The sequence below is a fragment of the Schistocerca cancellata genome, chromosome 9 (assembly GCF_023864275.1).
Source record: "Schistocerca cancellata isolate TAMUIC-IGC-003103 chromosome 9, iqSchCanc2.1, whole genome shotgun sequence".
Lineage (NCBI taxonomy): Eukaryota > Metazoa > Arthropoda > Insecta > Orthoptera > Acrididae > Schistocerca > Schistocerca cancellata.
Window position 1 is genome coordinate 94,195,969 of NC_064634.1, and position 13,860 is coordinate 94,209,828.

The 13,860-nt window shown below is 41.0% G+C and overlaps 1 protein-coding gene across 1 annotated transcript in view; it reads left to right on the forward strand.

Moving 5' to 3' along the window:
- The window catches only part of LOC126100220 (transcription factor SPT20 homolog), a 91,216-nt gene that overhangs the window by 32,162 nt on the left and 45,194 nt on the right, over nt 1-13,860 (forward strand). Inside the window, exon 2 of the mRNA XM_049910782.1 lies at nt 6,065-6,193. Within this exon, the coding sequence (XP_049766739.1) occupies nt 6,065-6,193 (129 nt within the window). The remainder of the gene's footprint in view (nt 1-6,064; nt 6,194-13,860) is intronic.

Consider the following 13,860-nt stretch of genomic DNA (forward strand, 5'->3'; position numbering starts at 1 on the left):
CATTTAATTTAAAAAGTAATTTACAGACAGCATTTCACCAATAAAGTAAATGATCAGTGCAAGTTGTAAACTAATAGTGAAGGGGAAGAGTCAGTCGCTAAGAACGAAATCAGGAATAAAAGAAGATAGCTGCCTAACTTCGTAATTCAAATTATCTGCTAAAGGAAACCACAGGTCAGAAATACAGCGTTTAACATACCTTTCCCTAGCTAAAATCCGTTGTGCGAGCGCCGTTACTGATTAAATAACTAAGTAATTGTTCACGCTGCACAATTAGAAGCCAGGAAAACTTTTCAGTTTCTAGCCACCGATAATATTGTTAGACGCGATTTTTCTATGATGCTAGTGAGTATTGAGTCAAGTACACTAAATTTAGCATAACTAATAGAAATTGTTTTGTGAAGACAGTAAGATGCAATACAGGAATATCACTACAGCGTGGTAATCGACATGTGACAGCATTCAGTGCAATGTGTTTACTAAAGAATCCTGACGCCCAAGAGTTTAATGTTTAAACTTCTTACTGAGGGCGTGAACGAACTTTTATTCAAACAAGGCCAGGAACTGTAATCTACCACGCTAACGAAAAAGATGATATAAATTACATACTGATTTTCTCAAACAGTTTTTAAAAAATGTCCGCAATTTCTGCTTCCAACGCCACTACAAGTTGGCATCAAAGAAGAAATGTTTTGTTTCTCCCTCGCAAAAATTCCTGGCATGCTGCGAATGATTACTGCGTCCTCTAAACCTTTTTTACTCTTCGAGAGTGTAGACTTCCGTGCTTTCGTCGCTGATTTTGGCTATCCTTTTGTGGCCACAGCTACACAGCGATGCCTTCTCGTCCACTGGTTATCTGAAACGTCTGCTGTATTCGGCATCACCTATCCTGTCAAGACATTATTTTCAGGATGCAGCCTGTAAAGCCAGCTGCATTGGCCGTAAGTATGCAACGACGTGTATCATTTTGATTAACAAGCGCTTACATGCCGGGATAATGCATCGTTAGTAATACTGCAAATAAGCCCGTTCTACGTGGAAACAGCGCTGTATTGTTAAAGGAAGGACAGTCGAAGTAGGAGGGATGCTTGGAACTGAGCCCATTGCTATGAAGAACGACAATAACAGTTAAAATGTCAGAATTTGATTATCTGTATCTAAATCACCTGTACACACTTTCTGTATGGATATTACGAAGAGATAAACAAAAGCTCCTGAACTTTGACTTTTGTTTACAAATGATTGCAAGTACACTGAAATTCCGCTAGGTGTCTCTCCATACAACCATTTTGAATCACTATGAAAAGTTGTCGCGAGCTGACTGCTTTGAATAGTTGTCAGCGAGCACATTTCCACTGTCATGTATACGTGAATTAGCAGTTTTTCGAGGGAAGTTGTTGTTGTTGTGGTCTTCAGTCCTGAGACTGGTTTGATGCAGCTCTCCATGCTACTCTATCCTGTGCAAGCTTCTTCATCTCCCAGTACCTACTGCAGCCTGCATCCTTCTAATTCTGCTTAGTGTTTTCATCTCTTGGTCTCCCTCTACGATTTTTACCCTCCACGCTGCCCTCCAGTACTAAATTGGTAATCCCTTGATGCCTCAGAACATGTCCTACCAACCGATCCCTTCTTCTAGTCAAGTAGTGCCACAAACTTCTCTTCTCCCCAATTCTATTCAATACCTCCTCATTAGTTATGTGGTTTCCCATCTAATCTTGAGCATTCTCCTGTACCACCACATTTCGAAAGCTTCTATTGTCTTCTTGTCTAAACTATTTATCGTCCATACGTGGCTACACTCCATACAAATACTTTGAGAAAAGACTTCCTGACGCTTAAATCTATACTCGATGTTAACGAATTTCTCTTCTTCAGAAACGCTTTATTGCCATTGCAAGTCTGCATTTTATATCCTCTCTACTTCGACCATCATCAGTTATTTTGCTCCCCAAATAGCAAAACTCCTTTACTACTTTAAGTGTCTCATTTCCTAATCTAATTCCCTCAGCATCACCCGACTTAATTCGACTACACTCCATTATCCTCGTTTTGCTTTTGTTGATATTCATCTTATACCCTCCTTTCAAGACACTGTCCATTCCGTTCAACTGCTCTTCCAAGTCCTTTGCTGTCTCTGACAGAATTACAATGTCATCGGTGAACCTAAAAATTTTGATTTCTTCTCCATGGATTTTAATACCTACTGCAACTTTTTCTTTTGTTTCCTTTACTGCTTGCTCAATATACAGATTGAATAGCATCGGGGAGAGGCTACAACCCTGTCTCAGTCCCTTCCCAACCACTGATTCGTGTCCCTCGACTCTTATAACTGCCATCTGGTTTCTGTACAAATTGTAAATAGCCTTTCGCTTCCTGTATTTTACCCCTGCCACCTTCAGAATTTGAAAGAGAGTATTCCAGTCAACATTGTCAAAAGCTTTCTCTAAGTCTACAAATGCTATAAACGTAGGTTTGCCTTTCATTAATCTTTCTTCTAAGATAAGTCGTAGGGTCAGTATCCCGTGTTCCAACATTTCTACGGAATCCAAACTGATCTTCCCCGAGCTCGGCTTCTACCAGTTTTTCCATACGTCTGTAAAGAATTCGCGTTAGTATTTTGCAGTTGTGACTTATTAAACTGATAATTCGGTAATTTTCACATCTTTCAACAGCTGCTTTCTTTGGGATTGGAATTATTACATTCTTCTTGAAGTCTAAGCGTATTTCGCCTGTCTCATATATCTTGCTCACCAGGTGGTAGAGTTATGTCAGGTCTGACTCTTCCAAGGCTGTCAGTAGTTCTAATGGAATGTTGTCTACTCCCGGGGCCTTGTTTCGACTCAGGTCTTTCAGTGCTCTGTCAAACTCTTCACGCAGTATCATATCTCCCACTTCATCTTCATCTACATCCTCTTTCATTTCCATAATATTGTCCTCAAGAACATCGCCCTTGTATAGACCCTCTATATACTCCTTCCACCTTTCTGCTTTCCCTTCTTTGCTTAGAACTGGGTTTCCATCTGAGCTCTTGATATTCATGCAAGTGGTTCTCTTTTCTCCAAAGGTCTCTTTAATTTTCCAGTAGGCGTTCTACGGATCGGAGCGTGTAATGTCCGATCCCTTAATCGGGCAGGTAGGTTAGAAAATTTAAAAATGGAAATGGATAGGTTAAAGTTAGATATAGTGGGAATTAGTGAAGTTCGGTGGCAGGAGGAACTTATTGTAAGGAGGAAAGGACATGAATAAATTTTTGCTTTAAACTAGTAGGAATCGCTGCACGATTGCACCAAATGTTGAATGAAGAGTTTAGAGACAATGCTTTAATGTCAGGTACACACTTAATTTACGACTGTAAAAGTATTCTGTTAGAAGAATTGAACATAAGAAGGACTGTGGTAATGTTTGTGCCACAAATATCTCAAGGCACACAGAGGCAGCATTGCGTATTTGCAGGGAACTTAACATCGTCTTCGAGTCGATCCGGTCTTTATTTCAATGAAATCCCTCTGCAAGTCAGCTTCCAAGGTTTGGAAGGTAGGAGACGAGATACTGGCAGAAGTAAAGCTATGAGTAGCGCGCGTGAGTCGTGCTTCGGTAGCTCAGATGGTAGAGCACTTGCCCGCGAAAGGCAAAGGTCCCGAGCTCGAGTCGCGGTCGGGCACACAGTTTTAATCTGCCAGGAAGTTTCATATCAGCGCACACTCCGCTGCAGAGTGAAAATCTCATTCTGGAAACATGCCCCAGGCTGTGGCTAAGCCATGTCTCCGCAATATCGTTTCTTTCAGGAGTGCTAGTTCTGCAAGTTTCGCAGGAGAGCTTCTGTTAAGTTTGGAAGGTAGGAGACGAGATACTGGCAGAAGTAAAGCTGTGAGTACCGGGCGTGAGTCGTGCTTCGGTAGCGCAGATGGTAGAGCACTTGCCCGTGAAAGGCAAAGGTCCCGAGTTCGAGTCTCGGTCGGACACACAGTTTTAAGCTACGTTGTGCAAGACGCGATAGTTGACTGCGACTACGACGCTGCCCCCTCCTCTTTTCCCACCCTGGCAGACGGCGACAAGGCCGCAACACGACAGGAGTCGTCACTGTTTCCCAAGCTCCGGTCGGCGGCGGCGGATTCAAATACATAAGAAAAATAAGAATTCCGATTTTCTTGCTGTAAAAAATACTGTATGTTAATGGAACAAAGTTACATCGGCTCTCACAGTTAGTTTTTCGATACAGATTCTCCTTTTACATTAAAAAATTGAAAAGTATCTCTTCCCGTTTTGCGTGTTTTTTTCGCTGTATATTACTTCTCTATCGATTGTGAGGAAAGTAAAAGGCACAAAAAATTGATATTTGCGTATCTTACAGTTTCACATCACAGCTTGATAATGAGATGTCTATTTTTCCGATATTCGTCACAGTTATTCCGATATTTAATTTACAAGTAACATACTGCATAAAATTTGAATTGTGTACAGTGAAAAATGTGGACACTGGCTACTTTGCGTATGGTTCACGTTAGGTCATACATCGTTGCCGATAAAAAGAAGCTAACATATAGAAATTATTTTTAAAGTTGAGATCAGAATGATATTGATCTCCGTTTCCGAGATTTGGGCTCATACATCTCCGGAAGCGTCGCGACTAGCCGCCAGTTCTGTCGACGCGCAACGTGAATCATGTGGTCATCACACGATAGAGAATGCATTTGCTTTGTTTCGCTGTCACATTTGGACCTAATGAAACTATTGTATGTCACATATTTCTCCGGTATGAGTTACTAATATTTCTCTATATGCTCTTGACAATTTCATTTAAAATGCCACAAATTGTAGGTTTCTTAAAAGTAAAGACATGCTGCCTTCAATATATTTTCTTCTCATTCTTGGGAAGAGGATAAAATACTCACCTCTAGTATTTTCTTCTGAACCTGGATGAGGATACCCAAGTAGACGTCCTAACAAAACCAACAAATGTCAAAAATTTACGTTTTTCAACAGAGCGAAAAAACGTTCAAATTAGTTTAATATCCTCTTGCCATCAATTATATTTTTTATATGATGTGGTAGGTAAATCATAGCGACACGACTGAAAAATTTGCATTATTGGGAAAATAATATATATTTCACTTACCTGCCAGTTTCAACTGTGCACCAATTTCTTTCCAATTCTGTCTCTGAACAAAGTGTCCTTATATTTAGGGTTCTTCAAATCGTAAAGGCAAGGATGCTGCGAGACCAGCTTACAGAGCATCACATCCTGTGAGTGGCTCATTTCAGTTTTCCTTGACTGGCTCGACATCTTTCTGGCAGCCGCACGTCTTTGTGTCGTCCGACTTCCGTCGCAACACTGCTCACTGGTGCAGTGCTGCGGCAGCTGCCGCAACAGTCGCGCGTCGCATCCCAAACTCGAACTGCGCATGCGCCAGCAGGCAACTTCTGACGTCACGTAGCGACCCGTCGCAGTCGCTAGTGTGCATCGCGTCTTGGACAACGTACCTTTAATCTGCCAGGAAGTTTCATATCAGCGCATACTCCGCTGCAGAGTGAAAATCTCATTCTGGAAGCATTTTTTTTGTCCATGATTATTTAATAAAACTCTGTATGTCTTATGTAATAAGCTGATTTGAATGTCTGTGGATGTTTTTAAATGATAATTACTTTCGAGTAAATAAGAAAAGTAAGTCCAGAAACTGATTTAGCAGTAAACAGGCGGTGTCTTACTAAGTTACTGTAGCGTGCAGATGTCGGCAAGACAGCTAAGGACGTAACGTGCAGGTTGTTGCCCTCACTTACCTGTACGTGTTCATTACTTCAAAAGGGCCACCGTTGATTGCGCTACACGTACAAACCGGAAAATAAAGGAAACAAGAAGTAAATTAGTAATTTTGTACAGGCTGTATCTCCTCATTCTTTGAAGAGCAACTGTTGTTGCAGCTCATGAAGAAGAACGTGAATAACACCGACGATGACAGAAACTTGACAGAAATGTCTGACTGAGAATAGCGCCTCAAATCAGTGCGGGCGCACATGACTTATCCCTTACGCTGCTGCTTCGAACTGATGTTACCTTCGTTTGCAGGTATCATACGGCTGTGCACCCCGAACGAGGTCAGCTGGAAGGAGTGCAACACGTGTCAGTGTGACCAGTTTGGGTCGTTCCAGTCTTGCACACAGAGGCGGTGCCGGGAACTCCATCGACTCCGCAGAGGTGAGTGTTCTTACATATTGTTACATGGCCTCTAGCTGGTAAGTTATTTAGGTTCTCACAAATTGAATAATTATTTGATATAGTTAGGGTACGTTTGTCATTCTAGTTATCACCATTCTTAATTACATGTTGTCACTCCGAATAACTCAAACATATAAACCAAATATTCCTTTGACAGTAGTAGTAGTAGTAGTAGAGGGGTTTTTTTGGGCGCACGACAGCAAGGTCTTCAGCGCCCGTTCAGTAACATAGTGAGACGGGTGTCAAGAAAAAAACTCAGAACATTTATATAAAACGGAACATAAAACACGGGGAACAATCATTGAAAAATATGTGCTCACCCACACCGAAGCGTGGGATGAAGCTGGGCGTCAGCAGTAAAACATGGACAACACAGGAAGAAAATGGTAGAGGGAGCTAAAACAATGTAGCAGATGGAAGTGGCTGGCTGACCACAAGGAAAATAGGGAGGAGTCAGCCACTCTGCAATACACTAAAACCTCCAGCCTAAAAGTTTAGGCCAGAGTCCAGACACATCACAAAACTTAAAAACCCTAGACACACACGTCTCATCATTAGCTAAAACACATGGCAGATCCCCATCAACTTGTGCTTCTGCCCTTGCATCACGGTATAAAATGCAGTCTGTTAAAAATTCCTTTGACAACTGACCATTACATGTCAGTAATTATCCCAAAAGTAAGGGCTCCTATTTTTTATAAGTTCATAGACCTGTTTATTTCTTCAATGGTTTACATCAGTTTACAGCTTGAACATTTAGCTATTTTTCGACATAATCACCATTTCTGTCGATGCATTTTTATAGACGCTGTGGCAGTTTTTGTATGCCTGTGTCATACTGTAAGTAGGCTGTTTAGGTTTTTATGTTGGTAACGCCATGTAGCGCTCTATATGAAAATCACTGACGTTGCTTGTGTGCAGTCTGTGGCTGGTTTGCATTGTTGGAAGTCGCTACTGTAGTGTTGGGCAGTTGGAGGTGAGCTGCCAGCAGTGGTGGATGTGGGGAGAGAGATGGCGGAGTTTTGAGAAGCGGATGATCTGGACGTGTGTCCATCAGAGACAGTAAGTTTGTAAGACTGGATGTCATGAACTGATATATATATTATGACTTTTGAACACTATTAACGTAAATACAATGTTTGTTTCTATCGAAATCTTTCATTTGCTAACTATGCCTATCAGTAGTTAGTGCCTTCAGTAGTTAGAATCTTTTATTTAGCTGGCAGTATTGGCGCTCGCTGTATTGCAATAGTTTGAGTAACGAAGATTTTTGTGAGGTAAGTGATTCATGAAAGGTATAGGTTATTGTTAGTCAGGGCCATTCTTTTGTAGGGATTATTGAAAGTCAGATTGCGTTGCGCTAAAAGTACTGTGTGTCAGTTTAAGCACAGTCATGTATAATTTTTCTAAGGGAACCTTTCAATACCAGCTCGCCGCTATGCTGTTCAAAAGGTTGTGAACCTCTTCTTTCACCTCGTCATTGGAGCTGAATCACTTTCCGGTCAAATGTTCTTTTAGCCTAGGGAACAGGTGATAGTCACTGGACACCAAGTCAGGGCTATAGGGTGGGTGGGTGATTATGTTCCACTGAAACTGTTGCAGGAGAGCAACGGTTTGCCGAGCGATGTGTGTGGGCAAGCGTTGTCATGGAGAATGTGTACGCCCTTGCTAAACATTCCTCTCCTCCGGTTGTGAATTGCCCGTTTGAGTTTTTTCAGAGTCTCACAGTACCTGTCAGCGTTAAATGTGGTACCAGCGATTCAGCTCCGACGACGAGGTGAAAGAAGAGGTTAATAACTTTCTGAACAGCCAGCATGGTGGCGAGCTGGTATGACATGGGCATACAAAAACTGCCACAGCGTCTACAAAAATGCATCGACAGAAATGGTGATTATGTCTAAAAATATCTAAATGTTCAAGCTGTAAACTGATGGAAACCATTGTAGAAATAAACATCTCTATGTACTTATAAAAAAGTAAGAGACGTTACATTTGGGATTACTCTCGTAACAGCGTATGACCTCCGTTGTGAGTTTTATCGGTTTCAGCATTAGACATAGGCCTGAATGACACAGACTTGGCATTAACGCTGTGGTTGGAAATAACCAGTTAACGAGCAAATGACTACTGATACTAGGTAGTAACCGGAGTGCACCTCTACTGAAGTCTGTGAAATAGTACCATTTCCGTAGGACGGTGTTTTCCCATCTTGGAATATTCAGACAATGTCAATCTCTTGGAAATATCTTGCTGTGTGAAATTAGAGTTTTGGTTGTCAAAGGTTAATGATTACCTTATGAAACTTAGCCAGGAGACTGGTGTAGCAGCAACAGACGATCGCCAGAAGATTCAGACCTGCCAAGTATTATGTTCAATATTCGAAGTGTGGCGACAGTGAAACTCGAATTTCGTGGAGATGCGCAGGGTAAAATCCGTGTCGGATCCGCTTTCTTATTGTTGAAACGCATTCTTCCATAAACAGTGAAGCAACCTAAAGAATGTTTGTCCTATAATGCAAAAAGGAAATACAGATAGCTAGTTCGGTTGAATAAGAAACTGAATAATATTGCATAACTTAATAAATACTGATCTATCAAACTGTTTAACATGTGCCATGATGCAAATATGTTTGTACAAAAACGCACGTATTGTTGATTCGAAAGTAAAGTTCTGTGTACTGACTTGGCAGAAAATCCTCAGAAATTTTGGTCTGATGTCAAAGCGGTAGGTGGATCAAAACATAATGTTCAGACACTCGGTGACCAAAATGGTACTGAAACAGAGGATGACAGACTAAAGACCGAAATACTAAATGCCTTTTCCCAAAGCTGTTTCACAGAGAAAGACTGCTCTGTAGTTCCTTCTCTAAATTGTCGCACAGATGACAAAATGGTATATATCGAAATAGATGACAGAGGGATAGAAAAATAATTAAAATCGCTCGAAAGAGGAAAGGCCGCTGGACCTGATGGGATACCAGTTCGATTTTACACAGGGCACGCGAGGAACTTGCCCCCCCCCCCCCCACCCTTCTTGCAGCGGTGTAGCGGAGGTCCCTAGAGGAGCGTAGCGTCCCAAAAGATTGGAAAAGGGCACAGGTCATCCCCGTTTTCAAGAAGGGACGTCGAACAGATGTGCAGAACTATAGACCTATATCTCTAACGTCTATCAGTTGTAGAACTTTGGAACACGTATTATGTTCGAGTGTAATGGCTTTTCTGGAGACTAGGAATCTACTCTGTAGGAACCAGCATGGGTTTCGAAAAAGACGATCATGTGAAACCCGGCTCGTGCTATTCGTCCACGGGACTCAGACGGCCATAGACACGGGTTGCCAGATAGATGCCATGTTTCTTCACTTCCGCATGGAGTTTGATACAGTTCTCCACATTCGTTTAATGAACAAAGTAAGAGCATATGGACTATCAGGCCAATTGTGTGATTGGATTGAAGAGTTCCTAGATAACAGAACGCAGCATGTCATTCTCAATGGATAGAAGTCTTCCGAAGTAAGAGTGATTTCAGGTGTGCCGCAGGGGAGTGTCGTAGGACCGTTGCTATTCACAATATATAAGACCCGTGGATAACATCGGAAGTTCACTGAGGCTTTTTGCGGATGTTGCTGAGGTATATGGAGAGGTTGTAACAATGGAAAATTGTACTCAAATGCAGGAGGATCTGCAACGTATTGACGCATGGTGCAACGAATGGCAATTGAATCACAATGTATACAAGTGTAATGTGCTGCGAATACATAGAAAGAAAGATCCTTTATCATTTAGCTACAATATAGCAGGTCATCAACTGGAAGCAGTTAATTCCATAAATTATCTGGGAGTAGGCACTAGGAGTGATTTAAAATGGAATGACCATATAAAATTAATCGTCGGTAAAGCAGATGCCAGAATGAGATTTATTGGAAGAATCCTAAGGAAATGCAATCAGAAAACAAAGGAAGTAGGTTACAGTACACTTGTTCACCCACTTCTTGAATACTGCTCACCGGTGTGGGATCCGTAAGAGATGGGGTTGATAGAGGAGATCGAGAAGATCCAACGGAGAGCAGCGCGCTTCGTTACAGGATCATTTAGTAATCGCGAAAGCGTTACGGAGATGATAGATAAACTCCAGTGGAAGACTCTGCAAGAGAGACGCTCATTAGCTCGGTACGGGCTTTTGTTGAAGTTTCGAGAACATACCTTCACCGAAGAGTCAAGCAGTATATTGCTCCCTCCTACGTATATCTCGCGAAGAGACCATGAGGATAAAATCAGAGAGACTAGAGTCCACACAGGCATACCGACAATCTTTCTTTCCACGAACAATACGAGACTGGAATAGAAGAGAGAACCGATAGAGGTACTCAAGGTCCCCTCCGCCACACACCGTCAGGTGACTTGCGGAGTATGGATGTAGATGTAGATGTACATGTACATGTACATGTACTTACTATCCAAGTAATTAAAAGTATGTAGTATCATCGCAGCTGAATAATCTTTGACATGTGAACTATTGTGCGAAGTAATGGTGTTGTGCCTGTTCCTGTGCTACTAGTGTCAGATAAAGATATATTCCCGCAACATTTAAGTCATGATATCGTCCAGACTATCCAAATATGAAATATCTAGATTATAGCACAATAAAGTAAATTAATTTATCGGGACTGGGACATTAACATTCGAACACAACCTCACTGGCACTCTCAGCAGGAAGCCTTCTCGTCATGTCACTGAAACCGATGCATAAATAACAGTTAGGCAGATGATGATGGCAACAGGCAGCCGAAACGCACTGGTTCTGATCAATATCGGATCATAAAAGTGACTTAAACTGAGAAATTGATATTTTATAAAATTCTTGTTATTGATGTTACATGACGTCGAACAAATTTCAACTCTGAATGCAGCTTTCTTTTCGGAATAACTAGGTGCATTGTGTCTTCCTCTCATCAGCTTATAATACCCCCTTCCACCTGTGTGTGTATTTTATACTATTGTTAGAAAAAGAATTTGATCGTACTGTAAGAATTTTCGTTACTGTATCTGTCACGAAAGTGAAAGATGGTTAGGACCATGTGTGTGTTGCCTTGACTTTTATCTAAAAAACTCGGATTTTAGTTATATTAATGAAACGAAACAGACGCGAATACGACCACACGTTCTCTATACTTGAACAGTTACACCGAAGGTGCAAAATCATAATACTGCAGAAGAGCGCGAGTACTTCACTGAGATACTATTCATGAATAATGCAGTACGCCCTTTGTGGTATTCTTATAATAACGCACGCCAGTCATACTAGGATATTTACTTACATCTATCTTTCATTTCTTTAATAGTATCGGATAGACGCATTAATTCACAGAAATAATAGCACTCCATTTTTAAATTTTCATTCACGCTGTGCAAAGAGAGGCATGTAGTCAATTTCACAAGGTATCAACACTGAACAATTTAGAAGTGGAATAAAACTTCAGACTGAAACCTGAATCACCATAGTAGCGTGTATTATCTATTACCTCAATATTTTAGTACTGAGAATTTCTCTCACACATCAAATAAGAGAAATGGACCATAGCAGTGTTGGTATCAACACCGTACACAGTGTACAGAATAATCACGAAAAATACACCAAACATGACACAGTTGAAGATAATGGACGGCTTTAAAAGTTATTTACAAATACTTTTCGCAGAGTTTTTAAACGGAGTGATTATTTTAAAACTGCAAGAAAAAGCAAGTGTCTTACTTTGATATTGCTAAAGGCCCTAATTCATCTACATCATTGTTCTGTTTTTTTAAATCAAATACGTTATATTACTCACAAAATATTAACAAGGCACTTTTATCACCATTCGTATTTTATTCTCTTATATGTTTATTGTTTCGATCCTAAAGTTCAGAACTGAGAATGCGGGTTATGAATCTGTCTCAGATAAGGTGCTAGTCGATGCTCGAACAAAAATATGGAGAAGAAAATCCATATACTGAAAAAAAAAAAATTCTGACTCTTGCGCATGCAAGTCCAGTGGTTACTTTGTCTCAAGATAGTGGGACAATGAGTCGAGTACAACGTACGAGGGCATGAGAAAAGTAATGCCTCCGAATTTTTAATGTGAAAAATTTAAAGCATTTTAAATAAAATAAATGTTATTAACCATGGACCTTGCGTGCCTCAGCGATACAGATAGCCGTACCGTAGGTGAAATCACGACGGAGGGGTATCTGTTGAGAGGTCAGACAAACGTGTGGATCTTGAAGAGGGGTAGCAGACTTTTGAGTAGTTGCAGGGGCAACAGTCTGGATGATTGACTGATCTGGCCTTGTAACACTAACCAAAACGACCTTGCTGTGCTGGTACTGCGAACGGTTGAAAGCAAGGGGAAACTACAGCCGTAATTTTTTCCGAGGGCATGCAGCTTTACTGAATGGTTAAATGATGGCGTCCTCTTGCGTAAAATATTCCAGAGGTACATCCTCCCCCATTCGGATATTCAGGTGGGGCCTACTCAGGAGAAAGGAAACTGGCGTTCTACGGATCGGAGCGTGGAATGTCAGATCCCTTAATCGGGCAGGTAGGTTAGAAAATTTTAAAAAGAGAGACGGATATGTTAAAGTTAGATGTAGTGGGAATTAGTGAAGTTCAGTGGCAGGCGGAACAAATAGGGGTAATAGAGGAGTAGGTTTAATAACGAATAAAAAAAATAGGAATGCGGGTAAGCTACTACAAAGAGCATAGTGAACGCATTATTGTGGCCAAGATAGATACGAAGCCCACGCCTACCACAGTAGTACAAGTTTACATGCCAACTAGCTCTGCAGATGGCAAAGAGATTGATGAAATGTATGACGAAATAAAAGAAATTATTCAGATAGTGAAGGGAGACGAAAATCTAATAGTCATGGGTGACTGCGATGGTAGGAAAAGGACGAGAAGGAAACGTGGTAGGTCAATATGGAATGGGAGTAAGGTATGAAAGAGGAAGCATCCTGGTAGAATTTTGCACAGAGCATAACTTAATCATATCTGACACTTGGTCCAAGAATCATAAAAGAAGGTTGTATACATGGAGGAAGCCGGGAGATACTAGAAGGTATCAGATAGATTATATAATGGTAAGACAGAGATTCAGGAACCAGGTTTTAAATTGTAAGACATTTCCAGGGGCAGATGTGGATTCTGACCACAATCCATTGGTTATGAACTGTAGATAAAAACTGAAGAAATTGAAAAAAGCTAGGAATTTGAGGAGCTGAGACATGGATAAACTAACAGAATCAGAGGTTGTAGAGAGCTTCAGGAAGAGCATTAGGGAACGATTGACAAGAATGGGGGAAAGAAATACAGTAGAAGCAGAATAGGTAGCTTTGAGAGATGAAATAGTGAAGGCAGCAGAGGATCAAGTTGGTAAAAAGACGAGGGCTAATAGAAATCCTTGGGTAACAGAAGAGATATTGAATTTAATTGGTGAAAGGATAAAATGCAAAAATGCAGTAAATGAAGCAGGCAAAAAGGAATACAAACGTCTCAAAAATGAGTTCGACAGGAAGAGCAAAATAGCTAAGCAGGGATGGCTAGAGGACAAATGTAAGGATGTAGAGGCTTATCTCACTAGGGGTAAGATAGCTACTGCCTACAGGAAAATT